This window comes from Pseudorca crassidens, chromosome 2 (genome assembly GCF_039906515.1).
Source record: "Pseudorca crassidens isolate mPseCra1 chromosome 2, mPseCra1.hap1, whole genome shotgun sequence".
Lineage (NCBI taxonomy): Eukaryota > Metazoa > Chordata > Mammalia > Artiodactyla > Delphinidae > Pseudorca > Pseudorca crassidens.
The window spans coordinates 142,460,729-142,486,557 of record NC_090297.1 but is presented as its reverse complement, the minus strand read 5'-3'; the positions used below and the strand labels follow the sequence as shown (position 1 = coordinate 142,486,557).

Genomic DNA, 25,829 nt, shown 5'->3' with positions numbered 1-25,829 from the left:
TTTAACTAATCTGGGACAGGTGGTCAAGAGAGAGTATCACAAACCATGAAACTGGTGCGTTTTGAAAACAAATGTATGGGCATTAAAATGTCATAGCTAACATTCAGTGACCAAAAGCAACAGGGCACAAAGAAGCTTCTCAGGGCAGCCCAGGAGAATCCCCTCGCAGCGGCCCGACTTCACGGTTAAGCATCTTTGCTCCAGGAAAAAGAAAAGGCATTTCACTGACAAAATTAAAACTCTATGGATTATAGACTAAAACATAAAGTATCCTAAATCCAGAAGCCATGGAAAGAAGATGGGAAAGTTTAGACGGGAGAAAAATGGGACAACCAATTTTATATTGATTTAGCAAAATCTTTTGTTTAAAAAACAAAGAAACATGGTCGCACTCCTCTTCTAAAATAAGGGTTTGAATTTTACTAGCCAGGTCTGAAGCAGAACAAGTAGAGACCTCTTTTCTTCCTAGCCGGCTACCAATAGCAATTATGGGAAATGGGACAGATAAGGCTGGCTACATGTGCTAGGGGAAGGGAAGTGAAAACTATGAGTCATCTTGCTATCTTTGAATATCAATGGGAACAGAAGTCCTTTTTGGACTGACCACATTCCAGTTAATGTTCTGGCATGCAGCTGGGCATTGAGGAAATCTGCTATGTCTGGATACACCATAGAGAATTTACTCACCCTGAGCCCTCACCAAGTCCCCTCAAGGCCCTGGTGGCTGAACCCCTTACTCTGTACCACGCTGGCTCTGACATCTGTTATGTTCCACTGGGCCAGTGACATCTGGTGATCGATGAGCCTTCATGTCATCATGTTACTGAGGCTCAGCCTTTGATGGGTCTCCAAAGAGCTCTCAGAACACAGCGATCCTTCATGTCAGACCAGACTGACAAAACAGCTTCTCAAGTTGAAAAGGAGGAAGGGGGAACAGAGGAAGAGCACATGGGGAATGCAGAAAAGAAGGGGAATCTGGCGAAGAAAGTGACATGAGGAAAAGATCTCTAAGTGGGGAGGGGTTGATGCAGCCCTTCTTCCTCCCCAGGAGCCCACTGGTGCTGCCAGCGGAGCTCGGATATGCTTGAGCCACACGTACCCAGAATCCACTGCATCTTAGTCTGTCTTCCCAGCAGTGAGCGGATCTGGGACTCAGTGGCGAGCTATTCACTCTACTAGAAACTCCTAGAGGCTTCTAGTAGTGACAGAGAAGCAGACAATCAGGAAATCTCATGCGAGACAAAACGATAAAAACTCACAGAAGATGACGAGATTTCTGTTATGTAGACTCAAGTGATTCCATGATGGGCATTTTGTTCCCCAATAGAATGTTTGTTTGTTTGAACAATAGGCCACATGTGATATAACTCCTCTTCTGCTTTTTAGCAGCACAAGCATTCATATGTACAGACTGAAAGTTTCCAAAATTAACCTTTCATAGGCAGGGAACTTAAAAATCCTTTGAACATATTTAAACTTGGCATTTATCGTTTTCCGAGAAGTTTGAATATAACAAACTCCATGGGGCAATATTTAATCTGATCTTCAAACCATTGAGTAAATACATATATTGTTATATAAATTCCTTCACAGAACATGCATTATAACATCTCCTGATTTTAAAACTATCACACCACTTCAAAAGTTTCCTTTGATTCTCCAAGCTGTACAATTTGTAAATTGAACAAGAATCAAATGACACTTGGCATTTGGAGGCAGAGTGAAGACAGGAAATAACTCAGGGCCAGGAGGTGAGAGACCTCACTTCAAACCTTGGCACCACTGCTTAAGGGCCACCTGGCACTGGACAAGCCACTAGATTGTTTCTGGACCTCAGCATCCTCATCTGTAAAACAGGAACGGGACGTGTGCTGCTAGCGGTGATTAAAGAACCTAAGAAAAAAAAAGTGAAAGCCATCTAAAACCCCTAAAGCCCCCTGTGAGAATAGAAGGCAGAAGAATTGTTCTTTCGCCTTTGATTGCCATTTTTCTCATCTCTACAAAATCAAAAGCCCCTCGGTGTAACTCCCTGACCTACAGCAAGAAGGGAATGCCACACACCGTGTGGGCACAAATTCAGCCACAGCCCGCGTCTATGGGAGAAAAGCTGGGCCTCCAGCCTCAGCAGAGGCAGGCCACGTCTGTGCCCTCGGATTATCTGCCCGGCTCTGCTACACATCCCTGCCAGTCTAGACAAGAGCAAAGAGTCCCCTCAATAAGACTCCGCACTAAAGAATGAAAAACGTGTTTAAAGTACACACATTTTCACGTAGGAGTTAAGCCAGAACACATCCCAGAAATGCAAGACGCATCTATACTATATGCGACCCCATAACCCACTGTGGAAAATTACCCACAATAAAACCAGACCTTCTACGAAACACTGCAGACTTCTGAGAGTTGATGCCAGCGAAGATCAGATTTTCTAAATGTTGCCTCTCTCACAGTTTCAACTCTTTTTCTATATTATCGGGGTCTCTACACAGAGCAGTGAAAGGCGAAAGATCAGGAAGGTTGTAAATGTCAGAGTCCAACTAGGAATCATGGGTCTGGAAAACTCTTGTCAGGACAGAGGACATTAAACAGTGGAAATAGAAGGGCACAGGTGAAGGTTTGGCCATGGTGTAGATTGGTCCCCAAGGTGGAGGATTCAGAAGCCCAGAATGACTTACTTCATTATGCTCCAGGCAGTAGATCATCAGCTCAGAAAGGATGACCACGCCAGTCCTTCCCACCCCAGCACTGCAGTGGACCACTATCGGGGGGTGCTGGTTCTTGGTGCTTTCCAACATGCTGTTGGTATGGCGACGGACCGACTGGATCTCCTCCAAGTAGGCTGCAAGACAACATGCAAATCTTGTCACTGATGTCCTGCATCACTTTGCATACAAGTGAGGGGAAAAAAAACTGTGAATTTTTTTTTTTAAGTGACAATAATTTACACTACTTACAAGACACTAATTATTTGGCTGGTACCCACTCTACAGTCCTGGATCCAGAAAGGACCAGCTGGGAGTCAATTAGTCCACGGGAGAATTTGTTCTTTAAATTAAATAGTTCTTTTTAAAAAATTAAATTCTGTCTTCCCCTCTGCAAATCCCAAAGTCCCCCAAGCAGATGATTCTCGACATTACTTACAGCAATTCCTACTATTAACAGACTGGGATCAGACACCAGCTAGGTCCCCTTGAAATGCCCGCCTGTCAGAGCCAATTTCTGGTGGGAAGAGCGTCCATCTGTCCTCTCTTCCTTCCCCTCACTGAATGAGGGAATGTCAGCTGAGGCTTGACTCCATTTTTAGATTATAAAATAGACTTTGGGGAGCCTGGTTTTCAGCTTGGATCCCATGTGGTTATGTGAGTAGCTCAAGATAACCCCCCTTTCCTGGAGGCAACATGTGGGTAGGGTGTGTGCCACGTGCCCCGTCAACATCTGCTTAGCCCCACAGGGCTGTGCAGGAGACTGTTCACTACTCCAACGGGGCACAAACTGAAAATTGCTCAACCCAAGCCTTAAGGACTATTTTTTTTAATGGTCATGAAAAAAAGGAAAAGTGTATAAATGTAATCCCCAAACAATCCAAGAACCGGAAAAAGTCAATTAGTAACTGAGATTTTATAGTAGCTAGTTCAGGGGAGAAGCAGATTTGAAGGTTCCTGATACTCAGAAAATCTCATCCCAGTGCAGCAGTGTAAAACCAAATGAGGAGAAAAACTCAAACTGCTGAAGAGAAAACAGCATTCAAACCATTCTCATAATATTTTATAATTAATTAATTTATTTATTTATGTTTGGCTGTGTTGGGTCTTCGTTGCTGTGCGCGGGCTTTCTCTAGTTGCCGCGAGAGGGGGCTACTCTTTGTTGTGGTGCGCAGGCTTCTCACCGCGGTGGCTTCTCTTCCTTGCGGTGCACGGGCTCTAGGCGTGCGGGCTCAGTAGTTGTGGCTCACGGGCTTAGTTGCTCTGAGGCATGTGGGATCTTCCCCGACCAGGGCTCGAATCAAGGTCCCCTGCATTGGCAGGTGGATTCTTAACCACTGCGCCACCAGGGAAGTCCCCATTCTCATAATTTAAAAGCACCTGTTTACACGCAATGACTAGGAACTCCAATTTCTTTTATAACCTTATTTAATTAGTAATCTGAAATAGTTTACCCAAATAAACGTTTACTACCATCACCATCACCACCACTAATAATGTAAAATGAGATAGAACAAAACAAAAGAGGGAAGGCAATCTGAGGTGACTAGATAAGATAGTTGCTATTGGTACCAACATGAGCTAAATACTGAGCATGGAATTCCTTTCACAATTTTTTTTTCCAAAGGGGAAAAGACACTAGGCAATAACATTTTCTGACGGCAGGCAATGTTCACATACAAGAGACTAGGTTTTTCTTGTGCTAAATTTAAGGAGAGAAGTAAAAGGAATATTGATCAATAAAGCTGATGCCACCGTCAAGGGGAATTTCATGAAACACAGAGAAATTAGATTTAAGCAGATTCTTTCTCCTGCAGTCATATTAATAAAGTTCCTTAAGGTGTAACTCAGTGAAGCCCTCTGGAAGACAGTTTGACCCAGTTCCTCTGCATCCAAGTAATCTCATTTAAACACAAACAAAAATCTCCTAAAATTCTTAAAAACCTAAAGAACCAACATTTCTAAGACCCTGCTCAGCACACTTGTCCTGAGTTTCTTAGAAAGGTAAATTAATAAACACTGTTTAAAAATATTCTCTATATTTTTCAGTAATTTAGATGGGCTGTCCTTAAATTGGTTCTGATTTAAAAGATTTGATTGTAATTTTAACCATCTCATAAAACCTTTTATCAGATCTGTTAGCCAGTCATCAAACGGATCTACCTTTATTGTTTCCATTTTCTGAGTCTTGCCTCTAATAAAGCAATTAGCAAAACAGTACCAGAAAGGAAGAAAAAGAACACTGTTATGAGGAAAGAAAGCTCTGCAGAGGTCACTGTGCTCATTAATATTTTGAGCTGCAGGTAACTGTGACCTCAGGCCAGCCACCAACCTGCTCTAGGTCTCATTCTAGATCCTTTGATTCCAATCATCTTTCTTACTCTCAGTGTCCGACTCCTTAAGAACCATCATCACTTGAATGAAAAATGAAATAGCTGCATTGATAAATAAGTGTGCATCAGAATCTTTCTGTTGGAACTTGTGAAATGGTACTTCAGGTACTTGAAAACCTATTCTCTCTTCTCTCCCCCACCCCTCCTACTCTAAATGAATATCAAAATAAAAATCAAGGTTTTGACATTCTCCAACCTCCCTTTGTTGTGGCCATAGGTCTTCTGCCAGCTGGTGAGTCAACAACATAGCAGGTGTAGTAAATCTGCAAGGCACCCTCAGGCCTCCTTCCTAGCTGGGTGAGGAAAGAGTAGGGTTTCCCGCAAGTGCAGGATGTTTAGGCAAGTCTGTAGAAGGGAAGGAGGCTGCTGCAGCCATCACCAAAAGCACCAGATCTCACCTCCGGACAGTGATCACCGGCCTGTTTTCGTCATGAGACCGCAAGAGCCTTTAAAACAAAGACTGCTTCATTTCTGCGTTCTAAGAGCCCAATTCAGTGCCTGGCACTGGTGGACACACACCCAGTTTTTGGCCTTACAAATAAAGTACTGCATACAATCTGGATGAATTAGTTTCTAAGATAACCATAGCTTGAAAACTACACATAAATTAATGAATCCAAAAATGATAGTTTCAAATACTACAAGTTGATTTCAATAATTCTTAGTATGTTTAATCGTAGGTATGAGAAACTACTAATTGGGATTGACTGCTGTAGGAAATACAGGGCTTCCGAGATACAAATTTTCATGAGAAACTTTTGAAGTTGTTTTTTTCTATATTTTATTGCTTTGTGTTTCTTTTTTTTTGGTTGTGGTAAAATATACATAGCATGAAATTTACCATTTTAATCACTGTAGTGTGCATTGCATTAAGTGTACAGTGGCATTAAGTATATTCACAGTGTTGTGCAAGCATTACCACTATCCACTTCTAGAAATTTTTCATTGTCCCAAACAGAAACTTTCTGTCCATCAAACAGGAACTTCCTATTCCCCTTCCCCCTTGCCCCTGGTAACCTCTATTATACTTTCTATCTCTATGAAGTTGCCTATTTTGGATAACTCATGTAAGTGGAATCACACAACATTTGTCTTTTTGTGTCTGGTTTATTTTATTTAGCATAATGTTTTCAAGGTTCAGACACGGGACGTGTACCAGAATACTAAAGGTCTAAATCAAGGTAGAACCAATTAGTTTACCACATTAGCTCATCTGCATAAATGGTAAAGAGAATATGATAAATGCCATGTATTAGTCTTCTCTGTTCTACACATACTACTGAAGTATTATATACTGAATGTTGTTAATACTTTTGCCACTTAAGAGAAAGTAGACTTTCTTTCCATTTCACCTCCAACTGATAAGACCATTATTACTGTTGGTAAAACCCCGACAGGGAAGAAGAGACTTACACAAAAATCCTTGAACATCCTCTGGGCAGCCGTGATCTGGCCAATCAGTATATTGCAAATGCCACACTGTCCTTTCCTGCCCGGACAAAAGGTGCTTGACCTTCAAGCCTGTGGTTGCATAGCAACCGGAATCTGTTCGGAACTTTGTGGTGACCTTGAACTTGCCATAGGTGGCTGAGCTGTGCTTGGAACCCAGTTTGGGCCAATATCGGTGGCTCTTGGTTCGTCCGCCTTCCTGAATCAGACACAGAAGCAAAATTGGACGTGAGTCAGGGGAAGCTCTTATCCTCTTAATCTTAAAATCTAAGGACAGCGGAAAACTTGAATGGCTTCTAAGTCACTGACTCAGTAGCATCATTCAGTGTCTATCCCAGAGTAGATACCCATATATTTTAGCTAACACCAATAATAAGATTTACCACACAGTTATATCAATGGTAAAATCTGAAGGTTCACAACTGGGCTTGAATGTTAGAGAGAAGAGCCAGGGTGAAGACCAGAGGCGGGAACAAGCTAGGTGTGTTCAAGAAACAGAAAGGTCTTCAGTGTGGACGGCAGAGAGGAGGTTAGAAGGCCTCCTGGTCCACGGTAGGGCGTTTGGATTTCATCCCACGGTCAGTGGGAAGCCATCCAAAGGTGATGAAGTGACCTTAAGCAGAGGAGCGACAGATCCCAGTAATCGTTCTAGGTCACGCTTCTCACGTCGGATGCTCGGCCCTGGGCTCTCTCTGTTACACCCCACCGGCCACTGACACTGTCTTTACCATCTAGTGTCAATCTCACGTTTTTTTCAGCCTGACCCATCTGTTTTAGTTCCATTGACAACTGAAGCAGAGGAAAACTGGCGTTACCCCTCTTCTCTCTCCCTTAATTTTATAATCTTTTCTGGGGGTATGCATTCTCAACCATTTACAAAATGGGGTCTATTTTAAAGTTTTGCACAGTTTTGATATCATAGGAGTGGGAGCGGGGGTGGAAGAGATGGCAGCTTAGAAGGGGACCCAGCAGAAGTGGGTGGTGCGAGAGGAGAAATGCCCAGCGCACGGAGCTGGGGGAATGAGTGGCAAGTGAAGGCTGGCCTGCTCACAAAGCAATACAGCTTTGGGTGACACAAGTAATCTTGCCCTGGTTCTTTGGGTTGAATTGAGTCTTCTTAAATTTGAAGCACACCTGCCTCTTTTATTTAACCATCCTGTGAAAGGAGGTTTATCTGAGGCCTTTAATTTATATAACTGCTGAGTACCTACATCAATTACAGATTTCAAAAGACTGTACGTCTCTGGCTGCCTCACAGATCACTGGATTTTGTTCCTAAGACTGGTCCCTTCTTGTCACTCAGGTGTTAGCTCAAATGCAACCTCCTCAGAGGGCCCCAGGCTGCAGTCTAATCTAAAGTAGCCCCACAGTCACCCTCCATTCCATTACTGGTTTCATTTTTTTTCCATGGCACTTAGCACTATCCGAGCTGACTTTGTTCACGTTTTACTGTAAATCCCACTGGGATGTAAGCTCCCTGGGGACAAGGGTCATGCCTGTTGTGTTTACCCTGGGGTCAGCACAGATGCTAAGTACACTGTTTTAAGTTGAATGAATCCCTCCCAAGGATGTAATTCGATAAAGTTATAAAACTAGAGATTTTCAGGAACATTTACTCTTTGTGGGAAGGTGGGACAGAAGGTCAGCCTAGAGAAGTACAACTGGTCTGAAAGAGACCAAAGTCTTTCATCACTACCTTCTAATGGGCTGTTCTGGAAAGCATCTGCTCAGAAGAGTTAAGGAAGGGAACATGACTTTTTTTGTTTCCAGTTCTTTCTGTTCCCCGTCCTTTTAAAGTTGTTAGGAAAGGGATATGCAATACCATACATACGGTAAAAAACAAACAAACAAACGAACAGAAAACTCTTTTTCCTTAAATGACTTCAAAACATAAGTTAAAATTTAATGAAAGGAACAAAAGGAAGTGGTTAAAATAAAATTAAAATAAAAACTCGAGACTGTGACAAGAGAAGAAACCCAAAACGTCCTCCCCCAAAGACAGTAAGCTCCAAGCGAACTGCTAGACGGAACGGGGGTATATGCCAGTTTTTGGAACACCACGTAGACTTCTCTAGTTACAAGGGAAAAGCTATGTTTGACTTGGCAAAGGAAGAAAAAGATTTTTTTTTTCTCTCCCCAAAGAAAGAGGCCTCTACAGGAACAACAGCTCTGGTCTCTTTTCAGCTGATAAGCAGGAGGGCATGGGAGCCAGCCACGCCCGGGGTTGGGAATATATGCCGATTTACCCAGAGCAGCCCCAAAGTTCTCAAACTCCAGCGGAAAGATCATTGCTTTGCTTGGCACACAGAAGTGAGCTGGCTGAACTGAAGTTTGGTTCTTTTTTGTTTGTTTGTTTAATTTTAGTTCATGGTGATCCAAGGAAAAGAGTTAAGAGCTGGATAAAAATGGGGCATAACAATAAATTATCTTTGGAAAACAAAACAAACCTACATGCAAGTAAGGAGAGGAAAGAGATGCACGTCAGAGAGAGAAGGATTTGCAGAGAAACGGTGCTGCCGGAAGGAGGATGAGGCAGCAAGGGCGTAGACACAAAGCCCATCTTCTGCCCCCCGCCCCCGCCGGGACAGATGGCTGTACGGCCATTCCCCCTTACCTCCTCTGCGGTGACCATGGCGATCACATTCACTCCCTGCTCCCACACCATCTGCCAGAAGTCATGGCACGTGTGCGGCAGAGGCCCCTGAGTGGCGATGTAGTGCCATTCTGCCCCACCAACCACCACCTGGAAACCAAGGCAAGCATTAGTGAATAAACCCCAAATCCAGGACAGAGTCACATGCTGACCACGGGTCCTTTTGTAGCCACCTGCAAACCCTGAATAATATTTTTAGGCCAAATGCGTTAGTGCTATCATCAAAAGCCCTGACACCATGGATGGCTAGTGACATCCATGCTCACATGAAAATACTTTTTGCCACTCAAGCTTATTACAATATACCTCATCATTTTTGGTCTACAACCCACAGTAATTATGTACAAACCAGTGCATATTAAAAACATATATATAATATATACATATATATGCCCACATATACAATATTACATGAATATATGTATATAACCTAACAACTTGTTACAGAAATAATAGTTATGTTTCCAATGTGCAATGTACTGGTAATTGCCATTCTCTTCTCCTTTTTCTAGTCTATTCCATTAAAAAACAAAAGAAAACAAAACAAAAAAACCCCAAACTGCTCCCGACTACTAAATTGATTTCCTATACCACTACCATATTGCAGTCCACAGTCTGAGACACAGTACTCCATGACATCCTTTTAAATAATAGAAAAATCTACCATGGAATAACACCCCTTTGGGAGCAATGTCTTTCTACCACTGCCCTGGTTATGAAGTGTATCCTAAACCTCTGTTGTACCCGCTACTCTGTACCACATACAGTAGAGGTATCATGAATGTACTGCAGCCAACAGTACATGATATTTTATCATCACCTTCCCCTCGTACAATACCACAGCATCCAACTGAACTTTGGAGTCATGAGATGATTTTGGATAATAAAATCATTACCCCACACAGCTCAGGGTGATCTTGGGAGGATAATTCTGCAGCTATAAATATTAGCAGCAGAGACACATCAATAAAAAGTCATGCCTCAAGTGTGAAAGCTCGTGCCATCCGGGTGAAATGGTGGCCTTTGGAGGGGTTCTTTCTGGGTTTGCCTCCATTCCTGTGCCTTGATACTGCCAAGTCAGGCTCCCTTACTCATTCACCAGTGGGGATCTCAAGATGGTGCTAGGGGCAAAGAAGTGATCACTTTTTGAAACTTTTTCTCTCATTTATTTTATGAAACTATACACTAACTTGATCCAAACAAAAACAATGTCAGTTATTGTCTCGTTACACAAGGCATGTTTAGGTCAAAGCTGGCAAGCAAAATCCATTTTCCGAGTACTGGTGGGAGATAACACTCACACATTTGCTGGCCGGCTGGCTAGGAGTTTGGCTTATCTGTGGAACTGTGATTTTAAACATTAGCCTCTCTGGCACCCTACAATATAGGAGCCATAAATACTTCCAGAGTATGCTGCTGCCTGGGGCCTTTCAGCGTATTCCCAAGTATTGACAGGAGGGTATTAAAAATTGCATTAAAAACACAACCACCAAAGCTACTGAGGTAGATTTCACAGATGTGATTCCACGTCTGGAGCAAATAAATCTCTGTTCTGCGTTCACGGCTGCTTGGAACCCAGGGAGAAAACATTGGCAAGACATATAACTCTACTCCAAAATCACAAGGACAAGTTCTTGCAAGCTCTCTGGGTCTGTCAAACACACCCATGTCTAACCCGGATCCACAAGATGAAATGTGGGCCTCAGAGAATATGGAGGAAGGGATGGAAGGGATGTTAAGAACACCCACTGGGCACAGCGCATGCAGACTGACAGCTTTTTCCAGAGAGCAGATGGAAAATGGGGGAGGCGTTCTGGCCAAAAGAAGAAGATAGTATATTGCAGCTGTGGAAGATTTTCTCAGACAGTCTAGCAAGATGCAGCCGTGTGATCTGCATCTTTGCATGCATTATTTTGGTCATTGTTTCCTTCTCTAAACTAAGCCCATGAAATTCACCACCGTCAGTTTCCTTCAGAGTTTCCTGGGGCTCAGTTTTTACTGTTTCATTGTTTTGAGAGTTCTCACTCTGAAAAATAAGAGTAGAATACACAATATGATCCATGAGGGTTGACGCCATCCTATTTCCTTGGACAGGACTTTCTGACACTTAAAAAATATATGTGGTTATCTATGCTGGGTGAACAAAAACACTACACCCAACCATGGTACACTTCCCATATTCTGTATCAAAACCATTAGAACTGATACATAGGCCAGACATCTGGCTGTATTTTAAAGGCTCAGAGGAACCTACCTATAATTTGGCTACGGTTGAAAAGTCCAATGAAGAAAGGAAATAATGCCAGACACAGATTTTCTAAGGTTATTGATCACAGCAGACTAGGAATCTGAACCTTGTATTGTTTTGAAAAGCGTCCTGTAACAACTGTTAACAATTATACTAATACAATTCCCATTGGTACACAGATAATTCCCCTACTTCAGAGGTCAGAGCAAATGGTGACATTCTAAACAAATGTGTTCTGTCATTAGGAGCCCTGAGGAAGGTAAGCTATTTAGGAAACACTTCACTGCATGCACACATGTATCCATACCTCTAAGTTCTAACTGAAGTAAAGCTAAGCTGACCAATTTTAAAGTCTATGAAATACTGAGATATGAAGATTTGGAGTGTTTGAAATGGTAACAAACATTTAATGACCCAAATGCACTGAATAATGTGGCACATTTTGCAAGATTCATTATCAACCACACCGTTATGGCTTATGTTGAAATTAGCCCACTCTTCTAAACATCATGCAAATTTGGGACTTCAGCTCTAAAATGCCTAACCAGTAGTACTACAAGGGAGAAACAGTACGTTTCTGTTGCTCTTGAACATCATAACTCCAGTGACAGAAACATAATGCCTGTGATTTCCAAATTCTCTGTCATCTGCCACTTACACACCGAAAGGGCTAATCCTCAGCTTCACCTGTGAGTTCTCGGGAGAGTTACAACACACACAGAGAAGAAAAAGTTAAACCCTCTGTAATGAGCAAGCTTCAGAAATAGCTGACCTGAGGTTTTTTTTCCCTGAGGCCGCTGGGCTTCCTTCTCTCTGTGCAGTGATAGGCATGGCCTTCCAGTTGACTAAGAAAAGCACAGGAGTTCAAAAACACTCCCTTGGGGTTTGGGGACAAGCCAGGATGCACAGTGGCAGCCCGTATGTGTTCTCCTCCCTGCCCTTTTACCGTTAACCCGGCAATCTTCAGCCAGCCTTCCCAACACGCCCCTCTCCACCCCCCACTTCTTACCTTGATGTGGGAGGCGTTAATGTAGCCTGTGTTGTTTTCTTTGGTCGGTATGAGCTCTACGCGGTTCTCCTCGTAGGGGACGACCTCCCGGATACGGCTGCGCTCAGCATTTTCTGGCAGAGCTGCTGTGCTGAAAACGCCATTTGCCTTTTTCTTTGGAATCTGCTCATATTCTGTGAACACCATTCCCTCTTCGAGCTTCTTCTTCAGGGTTCTGAACTGCAACAGAAATTGATCTCCAGCTCTCTGAATTATCTTATCCAAACACTCCAACCAAACCACCACATTTCTTCAAATATTTACAGTGACAGTGTTAATAAGTAGTTTCAAGATGGACAACTAATATTTGATTATTTGGTCTCATTACCGACCATATTGCTCGTGTCTCTTGTCCAATAACCAATTTCCTTCTCACTCATACCTTAAACAGAAAGAATCTGCCAGACCAGGCAAGGGTTGAAATTCAAAATTAGTATTTTCGTTATTATCACCTCTGTTTAAAGTTCTAGTGATAAGGAGATCGTTCATCTTAATTACCCAGACGTCCTTCCCTCCACTTACACAGCTGTTCTTAGCTAAATTTTAAGATGATACTGGTCTACAGTCCTCTAGTCGTGAGGATTAGACGCCCCATCTTTTATTTTTCCCACGGTCAAGCTACTAATAACAAAACATGGTATTAATTAGATTAAATGATCCCTTTAAAGACCCTTCTGGCTCTAAGAGCATGCTAATACTTCATACATGCTGGCAAAACCTAAACCCTAATCTTATTGTAATGCACTCTATTACATTTACATGACCTGTTTCTTAACCTGACAGCAATTTCAGGAACTAAAAGAACGCGTTTCTTCACCTCTGAAACACTACCACGCAACTTCTGGTTACTTTTCCCACAATGCATTACCCTAACAATGATAAACCAGCCATATGTTATAGCCAAACAAGGGGCCAGTGTATTAAAGAATTCTATAAATGTGTGGGTCAAAGAATCACTCCCTAGTAAAGGGTATTTGTTCACACAAATCACAGAAATTGAGAGCTACAGCAACCGCTTAACTTCTTCATTTTGCAAAAAAAATAAAGACACAGGCCCAGAGACATTGAATGACTTGACCATGGCCACACAGCTAGGTAAGGGCTGGTGTCTTTAGGGGTCGCCATGGCACCAACCTGACAAAGAAACATGAGATGTTGAAAAGGATCAATTTAATACAGCACAGACCAGGTCTTGCTAAGCTTCAAATTGAAGAATGAATTCGTCAAACACGCCTTCGTGCTGGCATGTCTGGGCGAGGAGAGAGCGTTGGAATCCTAAGACCACAGAGAATGAGTCACATGTTTGACAAGCCCAGCACTTACCCTCTCATCCATGGGAACTCGGGTGGCATCAACGCGACTTTCTTCCCGAGCCCCCGAGCCCCGAGCAACCGAGAGTCCGTTCAAGGCTGCCAACATCAGTGGCCTCTTCTGTGCCTCCAGGCCTGCCATCTTCTGCTTCTCTAGATTCTTGCGGCAAGAAAAGGCATGTTCTCATTGTTTGTAATACCAGGAGAATGCTGGAATGTGTTTTAATCTCCCCAAATCTGTAACTCCCCAGCCAAGGAATGCAGACAGTCACCATTAGCAGGGCAAATTCAAACAGTCTTCCCATTATTCCCACTGTGCTGGAGGAAGCTGGTTCCTCCAGGCCTCCTGACCTTTTATTTAAAATAGAGGAATGAACGAACAAACAAACAAGAGCAAAGACTCCACACAAATACACCCTGCCTCGGGGCTCACAAGAAAACAGTGTACACCAGACACTTTAGGAAGATAAGGGCTGAAGGAAGACAGGACAAGGAAAAGAGAAACAGAGATTCATGAATAATCAAACTTAATCACAATGATGGACCTTTTGTACAGATTAAACAGTAAAAACCTTATAAAAACTGTTTGTTGCATTCTTAAGAGGTTGGTACATACATAAATGGACAAAAACCTTCCCAAGTTTCCATTCAGAGGGGCTCAAGCCTTGAGGGTGTTAATCCTGTATTGACTCTCTCTGGTCCCCGGGATATCATCCCCAAAATGAGAGCTGCTGTGGTTCTAGCAAAGTCACTAATACCACAGCCTGGGGCCACCCGAGATGACCTACCCAGCAGCACCCTTCATGCTTCATCCAGAAGACCCACAGGAATGGACACCATGGCTCCCAGGGACCATGGTGGAGCAGCGGTGGATGTGACGGAGCCACGGGAGAACACGGATCTAGGGGCCCAGCAGAGCACTTAGCGGAAGGTTCAGTTGTTGACACCTGGTGCTTGTTTGTGGCTTTGCAACTCCTCTCTATCTCACCTGCACAGACACTGAAACTGGATCAGTCGGGGCTCCTGTTACCTGGTCTACGGCTGTGCTTCCTCACGCCCTCTAAACTGATGGAGGTACCAACAAACCTCCATTTGCTCATTTCAGGCAAGACAACGGGAGCATTTCCCACCAAATAATCTTGTCTTAGAAGACAAAAGCACAGAGAGACTTCATAAAGCATAGAAACAGATGAGTTTTACAGAGTTTATGATTTTGAGCCACACGAAAGGGAAACCAATTTGCAGGTTCCTTTGGTTGCCACAGATGAAGGAGTCATCTTATTCCTGTTTTCTTGTTTCAAACCTTTAGGTATTTCTTTTCTTAGTCTGTCATTTAGAAATCTACTCCCCAGAGAAGTATCTTGATGGAGCCGTGGTGCAGATTATTCTAATTGTGGGTGTAAGGGGACGGCATTACACCCCTACATGCATGCCCTCAATGCCACCTACAGTCAGAATGGAGCCTTGGGAACTATATCCAATATCCTGGGATAAACCATAATGAAAAAGAATATAAACGCATATAAATATATCCGAGACACTTTGCTGTACAGCAGAAATTAAGCACAACATTGTAAATTAACTATACTTCAATAAAGTTAAAAAAAAAAGAATGGAGCCCTGGCCTTTATGAGTGATTCTGTCAGTAAGATGCTTGGTCCAGTGACAGGGCTGACCCATTAGACAAACAAAAGGAGCATCTCAGAGGAAGATTAACTGTGAGAAAGTGAGAAAGGTCCCAAAGGTATAATATTCTTAAGAATGGCCCTGGTTTCTCAACCCCAGACAGATTTTGAAAGTTTTGGATTTAAATGTGGTGGTGTGTGGGGGGGGTGGGGGGGAGGTGTTAGTTTACTTGCTTATTAGTTTGTTTTTGTAAGGGAGAATTTTCCCCCCATTATCTTTTAGTTGAGAATGTTTTACTCCTCCACAAAGTTTTAAGAGAGCAAAGTTTTTTTAAATAAATGGTCCTGACGTCTTCCCAACAGTCCTTCTGCTTCCTTCCCACCATAAGGTAACCCCAACTGGGCCCCAAAGCCCAAAGAAACCTATTTGTCTTTCTTGGGAAAGGATTACTACTTACCTAATGAAAACTGAAACCCCAGGGATAACCTATTTCTCTTAGCTCCTCCTTACTTATCCTATCATCTTATTACAAGAGATCAAAAATAATTAATTCAAAGATCTGATTTGGCCTTTTCTCTTCCCAGTACCTGATTTGGGGTTAGGTGACTAAAGACAGTGAAATGTCTTCCAGGCAGCAGTAGGAGCCAGGAGAAGCTATCAAGACAACAGGCCTGAACTATATCCATCAAATGGATAAGCACCTCCAGAACTGGAGGGAGAGACTTGCCTGCAGGGCAAATTCTCCCCATAGCTGTCTCCCTCCAGTTCCTATTTGGTTACATTTTCTCATTTTCTTATCCTAGGGAGGCCCTGACAGCCTCCTCTTCTTAGCCATGCCTAACAAGCCAGGCAAAGGCTACCCATGGTGGGGGAGGGACAGACAGTCATCTGGGATGTGGGGAGGTCATTGGGGTGAGTTTCTTCACAAAGACAATAGAGACCCATCCCAAGCATCAGCACCAGTGGTGGTCACCACCTTGCCTGGCTCACTGAAGACCCTCCAAGTCCTACTCTGAGGTTGGGACACCAGCCAAGGGCGGCAGCCCTTGAGCTCACAAGTGTGTAGGATTTGGGGAAAAAATCAGAGAAGGGACTTCCCTGGAGGTCCAGTGGTTAAGACTCCGTGCTTCCAATGCATGGGACCAGGATCTCAGCTGCTGGTCGAGGAACTAAGAACCCACATGCTATGAGGCATAGCCAAGACATAAACAGTTTTTAAAATTAAAAGAAAGAAAGAAGAAGAAGGTACACATTTAAAAAAAAAAAATCAGGGAAAATGACATAGGGCTGGGGTAATGATGTTCCTGAACTAGTTAAGGGGTAAAATTGGCTATTCGCTCTTACCCAATGGATGGGATGGGAGGACACGTGGAAACAGTGGGAAAGGCCCTTGCTCCTTTGTGATAATGCCTGAAGCACTATGTAGGGAACCAGTGCCGTGAATTTGGCTACAGGCTTTTGTTTAATACAGGTAACAAGAGAAGAGAACGAAGACGACCTAAGTGAGGCTAGGGGACCACGTAGGCAGCAGCTGAATGCTTAGACGGATGGGTTCTTGATACCGAGTTGTGTTATAGGGGTGTGAGGCCAAGAAGTGCTGAAAATCCCTTTCTACCAGTGCTTACTTTTCCCAAACTCAGAAAGCTCTCCCCGCAGGCACCCAGCCCCGCATCTCATTCCAGCATCTCATTCCATCCCCAGGAAAAGGCTCCCCCGCGAGGCACCTAGCCCCGCATCTCAGCCCAACGGTCTTATTTCCCACAGGCACAGCACAACTTTCACAATTTCCCTCTAGGTGGAAAAAGTTACGCCTGTACCAACTTCTTAGCAATACTCCACGGATGGCCAAAACCGTGAGGCTAAGAATGTTCTTAAGGCTTGTCTAAAGTAGGAACGTTGCTATGGACTAGACTCCTAAACCGAGGGACTTGGCTTCCTTAAAACTTTGGCTCTTTACAGGTTGATTCCCTCTGGAGAACTGGGAGACTTAAAAATGAAAGAAGTCTAATGAACTCCATCAAAGCCCATTTTAAGTTACAACTGCTCTGGAGTTCCTAAAATAAGCCCTGGCTACCTTATAGTTCAGCTGTGGTACATGCAGAGGAGAAGTCAGTCTAGGTTTGAATGGTTACATTAAGAGGATTTTTTAAGGGAGTGAATACTTCCAGGACAAGTGTGGCGTGTGTATAAATATGCAAGTGTGAATTCTTGATAGAATAAGAATGGTCAATGGAAGCTCAACGGTAAACTTCTGGGTTTATTGTTATTCTCTTGGATGTGTGTTAAACATCTCTCGAAAGAAGATTTGAACATAAAGCTGGATACATCATGGACAATATTGATGAACGATCCTGACATCTAGATCTACACAGAAAGCTGTGCTCTGAAGGGACCAAAGTACCAGGAGATGGAGGAAGGTGAGCTCCTGGCAGCTCATGCAATGGGAAGTCTGACCCTGAATAAACAGCAAATGCTGGCCCAGACACCAATCTCAACACCACCAACCTGTAAGATCCTGACTCTCTCACAGCAAGCACAAGCACACCTATGAGAAGCCATGAATGAGAATGGAAGGTTTATGTGAAAACAAAGTTCTGTGAAATGAAACACTACCTGTTTATATGCCAAGTGATTTTTAAATCCCTACCACATTCCCTGAATAAGGCTTGCGCTTTCTTCAGTGCCCAGAGGATGTATGTCTAAATCATGGAAAAGGAGCAGAGGGGGCCACGGGAGAGGGTGGAAATCAGCCCGTTTAACTGTCCCTCGGAAGATGCCCTGGGAGAGGAAGCCACTTACCCGGATCATCATCTCTCTTTCTATAATGCTGTCCTCCAGGGAGAACATTTCAGACACAGGTCTCTCCTTCACAGGCTCTTTCTTGACCCGCTCCTTCACACTTGTCAGGTCGGGCTCTGAGATGGATGGACCAAGAGAGGACCCGTTGATGGCCATCTGGTCAGCCCGGGAGATACTGATGGCCTTGGCTGGCCCCTGCCTCAGGACCCTGGCCCTGGCGATGGCGGGAGGAAGGCACACCTGGTCTTGCCCCAGCGCCCCGTTGCTCACACTTTTCCTGGGTCCGGGGTACTCGGGTGGGGGCTTGTTTGGAATGCGGGCTAAGGCGGCCTGTAGCTGGGCGCTGTACTCCATCTTCTCGCGGAGCACGGGGATCTGGGGCACCGGTTCCGGAGCCTCCTCTTCTTCCTCCTCGCTCTCGCTGCTGTGGATCAGCATCGTGGCATCCGAGAAAGTCTTCCTGTGGTGATACTCGGGAAGCTGGGGGACCTCGTGGCTCCCCGGCACCTCCTCGGGTGGCCCCGGCTCTCGCAGAGTGTTGCGGCGGGCCATGGGGATGTTTAGCGACTTCAAGGTCATGGCTTCCATGCCCCGCACCATGCTGCTCATCACCTCCAGGCTGTGGCGCTTGTGCACCGTGCCGTGGTGCTTGGTGGCCGTGAGGGGCTCGCTCACCTCCTGGAGAGACTGATGCACCACCGGGGAGCTGTCCTCCTGGAAGGTCTTCACGGACAGCTGCACTTTGCGAGTCACCAAGTCGGGGCTACTGCCGCTGACGTACTTGTGGCGGTGGCTGGCGAGGTCCGGGGTGCTCGTGGCGGGGCGGGGCCGTGGGTAGGGGGGTGGTGGCCGGAAGAGATAGTTTTTGAGCATGTGGGCCGTGTTGTAGTTATAGGTGCCCTGGAGCTGCATGTTGGCCAACTCCGGGGTGCTCACCGTGTGTGAGATGGCGCTTGCCCCGGGCTTGCTTGGCACCGTGGTATTCTTCGGGTTGATCTGGTCCGATGGACTGACCAGTTTGTTACCGTAGCCCCCCTGGGGCCCATAAGGGACAGTGTAGGGGTGCCTCTCCCGCATCTCGGGCTGGCTGTACACCAGATCCTCTGGCTGGTTGTAGGCGTGGGTGTTGATGATGTTGAGGTTTCGCAGGGACTGGCTCTGGCTGTCCGTGTGCACGACCCCCCTCTTCATCTGCCGCATGACCGTCTCATAATCGGGGGTCGGCCGGTAGGATGGCACGATGATGGCACTGTGCCGGTGGCTCGGGATGTAGTCAGCCCGCATGATGTCACTCCCAGGGATGCTGAGGTTGGAGGACACGGGAGAAGCCTGGATGAAGCTTTGGGAGCAACTGAGGGAGTTGACGCTGTGAATGCTACACACACTGCCATTGGTGACGGTGCCATTTATATAACTTAAGTCCAGGCTGTTGTGCGAGTTGCAATACAAGGCTTCTTCATTCCCATGGAAGATGCTGTCTGCAAGAAGTCACACAGAGGCACGTGAACGTCCACACCATCCTGCTTCAATCCAGCTCATCCTCACACTTACAGACATCATAAAAAGGGAAATCCCATGGTCTCCACCCACATATTCCATGGAAAAACTGGTACTTTCTTGGGCAAGATGCCAACATATGGAAGGAACATTTTAAAGCACACTAAAAAGAAAAAGTGAATCTAAACAAAGAAAGCTCTGCACATACGGAACCGTTATCACCTGGGTTAAGTTCTCGATGTGGCCACGAGCTTTTAAATCAGGCACCAACAAGGGCCCTCACGTTGGGAGACCTGTCCTCTTGTTCACGGCTCAGCGACAGAACTGGGTGTTTGGGTCAGGAAGTCAAGAACTTTAATAGAGCAATAGATTTGAAATTATTGAGTCCTGGGAGCTGATCTTCCTGACCGCAGTGGGAAAACTCCCTGTATCTGAGGGACTGCCGCGCATCCGTCAAGGCACGAGGCAAATAACACAGTCAGGATGTCAGCATGCGTGATCGGCAACCAACGGAGGGCAAAGTAAGAATCAGGAGGTTTTTTTAGCCACTGCCTAAAACCCGCCTCTACAGGTGGCTTCATCACTGAGGTCAGTTTCCCATGAAAATTAATAATACTTTAAAGAGGTACCTAAAGAGATAAAAAGCAGATTTCTAAAGTAAGGCCCATTCTGGATGTCCAGTGTTCCTTTAACACACACATACACAGACACCCCTAGGCAGGCAACCTCTTGCCAACACACTTTTCTGTGGGCAAAGTATACTCATTTTTTACACTATAGATTTAAGCATGAGCGGAGTAGAAGAAAGCAAAGGCAGAAAAGATTAAAAAACAGAAAAGGTGACTGAAAACACTTGGCTGCCTGAAGAGGAGGGGTGGGAACATAGACCAGATGAGAGGATACAGGCGAGAAAAACTAGGAGAACGTGTTGCATTTATCCGCCTTAATGGGGTTTGGTGCCCTCCCACAGAAGCAGGGTAACTCTGCTAGTCTGCTTATAAAAAGTTGTGTTTTATTAAATTACATCATCTTGATTATCTTAGTCTCCATGCTCACATTTAGACAGTGCAGAAAGAGTCAAAGCAGCTAGCATATGATAACCCAGAAACAAATTATCCAATTACCATACTGTCAACATCCAATGTTTAATCCCATTCCTTTTTGGAGATACAGTTAGTGTAATGATTCCAGAGCCTGGCTCAAGAGTCAGGACACCAATCTTCGTATCCAAGCTTCCCAGTACCCTTTCTGTACCCCAGTTTCTGTATCTGTCAAATGGAAATAATAACAGTACGTATCTCCTAGGTTTATTTTGAGGATTAAATGAGACAATACAGTGCAAGTGCTCAGAACAAGTGCTTAAGGAGAGGAATTGCTCTATAAATGCTCATTCTCAGAATAATTATTATTGGAATGGGTTTTTTTACACACTTTGCATGGGAGTGTTTAGGGAGAAAAAGAGGAATAAAACAGTTTAATAAGTGCACCGAGAAAGGGGCCAGTGGGAGAGATCGGAAAGGAGAGTTAAAATGAGGGGCTGAGGGCTTCCCTGGTGGCGCAGTTGTTGAGGGTCCGCCTGCCGATGCAGGGGACAAGGGTTCGTGCCCCGGTCTGGGAAGATCCCACATGCCGCGGAGCGGCTGGGCCCGTGGGCCATGGCCGCTGAGCCTGTGCTCCGCAACGGGAGAGGCCACAACAGTGAGAGGCCCGCGTACCGCAAAAAAAAAAAAAAAAAAAAAATGAGGGGCTGAGATTTTATGTGTATTTCTTTCTATTATTCTGATGCCTGTGTTCTCTGTCACCTTGAAAACCTGCTTGACTGTTACAAGCTCTCTGACACTGACAAGGAGGGTGAAGAGTATTCTGTGGGGCTTAGCCGTCACTCTCCTCTCTGTCCCACTTACAAGAAGGAAGAGGAGAAAGGAACTTGCTCACTGCCTTCCCCCAAGTCCCTCTGGAGTCAATTCTGGGGAGATTTTCCTCTCAGGAGTAAATGATATTCTATGCCTTTCACAAATCCAAGCTGTTGCCCGCTGCCATTCAGATAATGATAAAGTTAAAATGAAAGCATCACGGTCACCCCCCAAAAAAAGTCTCAGTACCCATCACCAGTTCTCAACTTTGCATCTTAAGAAGGGACAGCGGCCAGCCAGTTACCTTGAGAAGTGTGTGTTTCCGAGTAGTGTTCGCCACACTGGACATGCATGGGAGGCAAGATGTACGGTTGTTGCCGGGGCTGAAACAGAGAACACAGCACAGGTGGGAGGCCTTGGCGCAAACGGCCGTAACACTCACGAGCACCAGCGCGAGCACACGATGGTCCCCATCGTTCACCACGCCTGCAGGGAGGCACGCTGCAGATGCTCTGCTCTCCACACTCAACCCAACCCTGCCCTAAGCATCTGCACCTCCGTCTCGTCACCAAGCTTAGGACTGGAGAAACAAGAAGCGGGGAATGGGGAGGCTGGTTCAAGGAGAGAAAGAGGCTGTAATCAACATGAAGGCCCCTATTTATAACGTATTTTCTAACAGCCCTGCAAGGCTCCCAACGCCTTTTTTAAAGGAATAACTCAGAAGATGTACTTTATTATGTTCCACCTAAAACATAATGAGAGTAAGGCGGAAGCCTGTTTCCTTCTATTCAAAATTCGGTCCCTCCTGAAGCTACAAGTTCGTACCCATCAGCACAGTTGTACCTGTGACCCTAGTTCACAGTGCCTCAAATAGGGACAGGGGAGTGTTAAGATGGGCCCACTTGCAAATTTATATAAAATCTGAAATGTGATCCCTAACAATGAGCGTGCAGTTCCCAGGACCACTTATGGACCCTCCCATTGCAGAGGATCCAGTTCAACCATCTAGCCCTTCAGTGAGGACTCCTCACCATAAGACTCTTAAAGATGGACATTGAGACTCAACCTGAATAACTCCGTGCTGCAGAGGAGGGTGAAACTTATAGAGAAAACACCAAAATGCTTAGAGAGCTTCACTAACTGGGGAGCTGAGAAAGGAAATATGATGAATGGCTAATATGGTCTAGAGCAAGTCATTTAACCTCAGTAGGTCTCAGCTTCCTGTCACTCAAATCAGTCTCCTCCCTCCAACATGATCCATTTTATTCCCATATTAGGGTTCCAGGTAAAAATGTGTTTGAAGGAAGAGTTTTGATATTAAAAAATAAACTTTAAGCTTATAAACCACCAAACAGGATGATCTCTTATATTTCTATTTGATTATTTTAAAATTAATCTTATAGATATTAGTTTAAATGTTACTGCTTTGGGACAGAGCTGAGATCAAGTCAAAAAAAAAAAAAAACCCCACAAAGCCAGCAGGGGTCACACTTTCTCAGTATTCCTCAACAGAAGAAGAACACTCTACGCAGAGTCCGAGGCTGGGCAAATAACTCATCTACTATTTCCTTTGCTACAAATAATGTTTAAGCATCAAAGGGGCAAATAAAGAAGGTAATGAAGACAAGAAATCCAAAAATTAAAGAGAATCAGGGTAGAGGAAGTAAAGAATTGAAATTAATCTAAGAAAGTAGTTCAGGGTATCAGCTCTTCTAAATATTCCCAAATCTCTCTTGGCTGGTTTTTGAGTAGCAATTTAAAAATATTTTTCCTCTTTTTGATAATACGTAATTCAACTCAATGTTTCCATGATTGGACAGCCAGTTTTTAGGTTTAAAAAAACAAAACAGAACAAAACAAAACAGTAGGGAGGGATTCATACAAGGGAACAGAAATATACAGCACGGCAAAGTTGGCTCACCTCTGCCTTCTCTCACTCTTATTTAAAAAAAAAAAAAAGAAAAATCCTATACGTAGGTGACCGTTTATGAACTGGCATTAAGTCTGTAAGCAATACAAGTGAGAAACAGTAATAGCTAATCCTCCAAACACCATTTCAGGATTATTTATTGTCTCTTTATATATTTCAATATATTATTGTTTCTTTCCAGATCTGCTAACACAAAAACAAATTAGATGCCACAATATAGGAGCTAGAAGGGCAAGAGAAAAACAATTAGAAGCCCTTGTTATCAGCCAGGAAGCCCAAAGGAGACAATGTTCTCTGGTTTTACTCTCACTCATCCCAAGGAGCTCTTGCTGAAATGGTTTAATCCTAAGGGGCAGAGGAAAGGGAGAAGCCAGGAATCTGGCTTCCTGTAGATTATCTTCATCCAAACAAAACAGGAAAGCCTCTGTATGTTCTCTAGATAATTAGGATGAGATCAAATCACAAGATAGCCCTAAAACACTTTGCTTCCCCTGGTGTTTCATGGACACAAGTGAACATTTATGTCACTAGTAAAGACATGTGGACTCTAAGGAAGGGAAAAGGAAAATCATATCAACAAAGGAGAAGAATAAGGAAACCAGTGCCATGAACAAATCTATTGATACTTCAGGGCAGAAGCCCAAAGCAGCCGTCTACACCTCCAAGGCAAAGACCTCTTGTGAGATGTTGCCCATTAACACAGAGATTAATCATATTCACATGGGTTTGCAGGAATTATCAATATTATGTGATATGATGACCAAACTCTAGAATTCTAAGAGTTCATGGCAATGCATTTTCCAGAAGAAAAAGAAAAAATTCCTAAAACAGTTCCTTTTAAAAGACAAGTGAAAGATGTGCTATAGGATATACACTGCGTACAAAGAAAAATTCCATTTTATTCTCCCATGAACTCAAAGGAACTGTTCAACCTACACACATTTAAAGATCACATGTTTATTCTGATTTTGTGTAAAATAAATCGTAATCTGAAATAAAAGAATTATGACGTAAAACAAGTAGACATTTTAAAGGAAACTAACTCTCCCACGTCTTGCTATGATATCCTCCTTAAGTAATTCTCAAAATAAAACACAGTCTAAGACAGAACACATGCAATGAAATGAGTTGTTTTCCCTTATTCACATGATTAGTAGAGCAGTTTTTAAAAAAAGGCTAATGGTAGGTAGAAAAGTGGATCAACTCAAATTCTGTTGGCCTTAAAATTAGAAAATTAATTAATTTTAATTTTCTTCCCCACTGAATACTCTACCTAAGACCATCAACTAGACTCCTTTAATTTTTGCTCATTTAAAGTAGATATTTTCTGACTAGTTTATTAAACTCTGTCTATGGCAGTGAATATAAAAGAATTTGTGGAGATTATAACTGAAGACACGTCTACATGCAAAAATCAGAAATAGCGGATAAAGATAGATAGATAGGGCTTCCCTGGTGGCACAGTGGTTGAGAATCTGCCTGCTAATGCAGGGGACACGGGTTCGAGCCCTGGTCTGGGAGGATCCCACATGCCGCGGAGCAACTAGACCCGTGAGCCACAACTACTGAGCCTGCGCGTCTGGAGCCTGTGCTCCGCAACAAGAGAGGCCGCGATAGTGAGAAGTCTGCGCACAGTGATGACGAGTGGCCCCCGCTTGCCACAACTAGAGAAAGCCCTCGCACAGAAACGAAGACCCAACACAGCAAAAATAAATAAATAAATTAATAAACTCCTACCCCCCCCAAAAAAAAAATAAAAAGATAGATAGATAAAGATAGATAAAGCAAATGGAAAAAAACACACAGTAGGTTGCGTGCTCAAGGAACATGGTCTCATCGGCCCAGACTAAAATTCATGGGGGTGAACCCTGAGTCACACTTAGAAAAGTGACGGACATGGGTGGGCACAAGAGGGACAAAATGGGTGTGCATCTCACCTGCATAGCAGACTGATGCCCTTCTGTGTTCTCACCATATCTCACCTGGTCATGAGGTCATGACCTAGTCATGATGCCCTAGTCATCCCTCTCCTCAAGTTAACAACAAAGGGACACTCACACCCCGACAGTCAGAGGACTTGATAACTGAAGATTTCATACATACCAGGGAGGACCGGCTCCAGGTGGGCTGGCGTCTGATAGGGGGTGGAGAATTTGATTGTCTACGTGAAAAGTTGAAAAAAATGAGGATGGTTATTATTATTTACCATGTACTAGAAGACCAGATAGATAAGAGAGGGAGAAGAGGGGAAAGGAGAAAAGATGAGTTAAGAATTACAGCAAAACATAAACATTTTCTATTTCTGGGTGCTGAAGCTAAGAACA

At 44.1% G+C, this 25,829-nt stretch overlaps 1 protein-coding gene across 2 annotated transcripts in view; it reads right to left on the bottom strand.

The window, feature by feature from the left end:
* The window catches only part of PTPN14 (protein tyrosine phosphatase non-receptor type 14), a 173,303-nt gene that overhangs the window by 9,727 nt on the left and 137,747 nt on the right, over positions 1-25,829 (bottom strand). For both annotated transcript variants that reach the window (XM_067728967.1, XM_067728966.1), the window contains 8 exons: positions 25,609-25,666; positions 21,880-21,958; positions 18,226-19,703; positions 13,814-13,960; positions 12,452-12,670; positions 9,156-9,284; positions 6,506-6,740; positions 2,673-2,836 (listed from right to left, as the gene is read on the bottom strand). In XM_067728967.1, the coding sequence (XP_067585068.1) occupies positions 2,673-2,836; positions 6,506-6,740; positions 9,156-9,284; positions 12,452-12,670; positions 13,814-13,960; positions 18,226-19,703; positions 21,880-21,958; positions 25,609-25,666 (2,509 nt within the window). The remainder of the gene's footprint in view (positions 1-2,672; positions 2,837-6,505; positions 6,741-9,155; positions 9,285-12,451; positions 12,671-13,813; positions 13,961-18,225; positions 19,704-21,879; positions 21,959-25,608; positions 25,667-25,829) is intronic.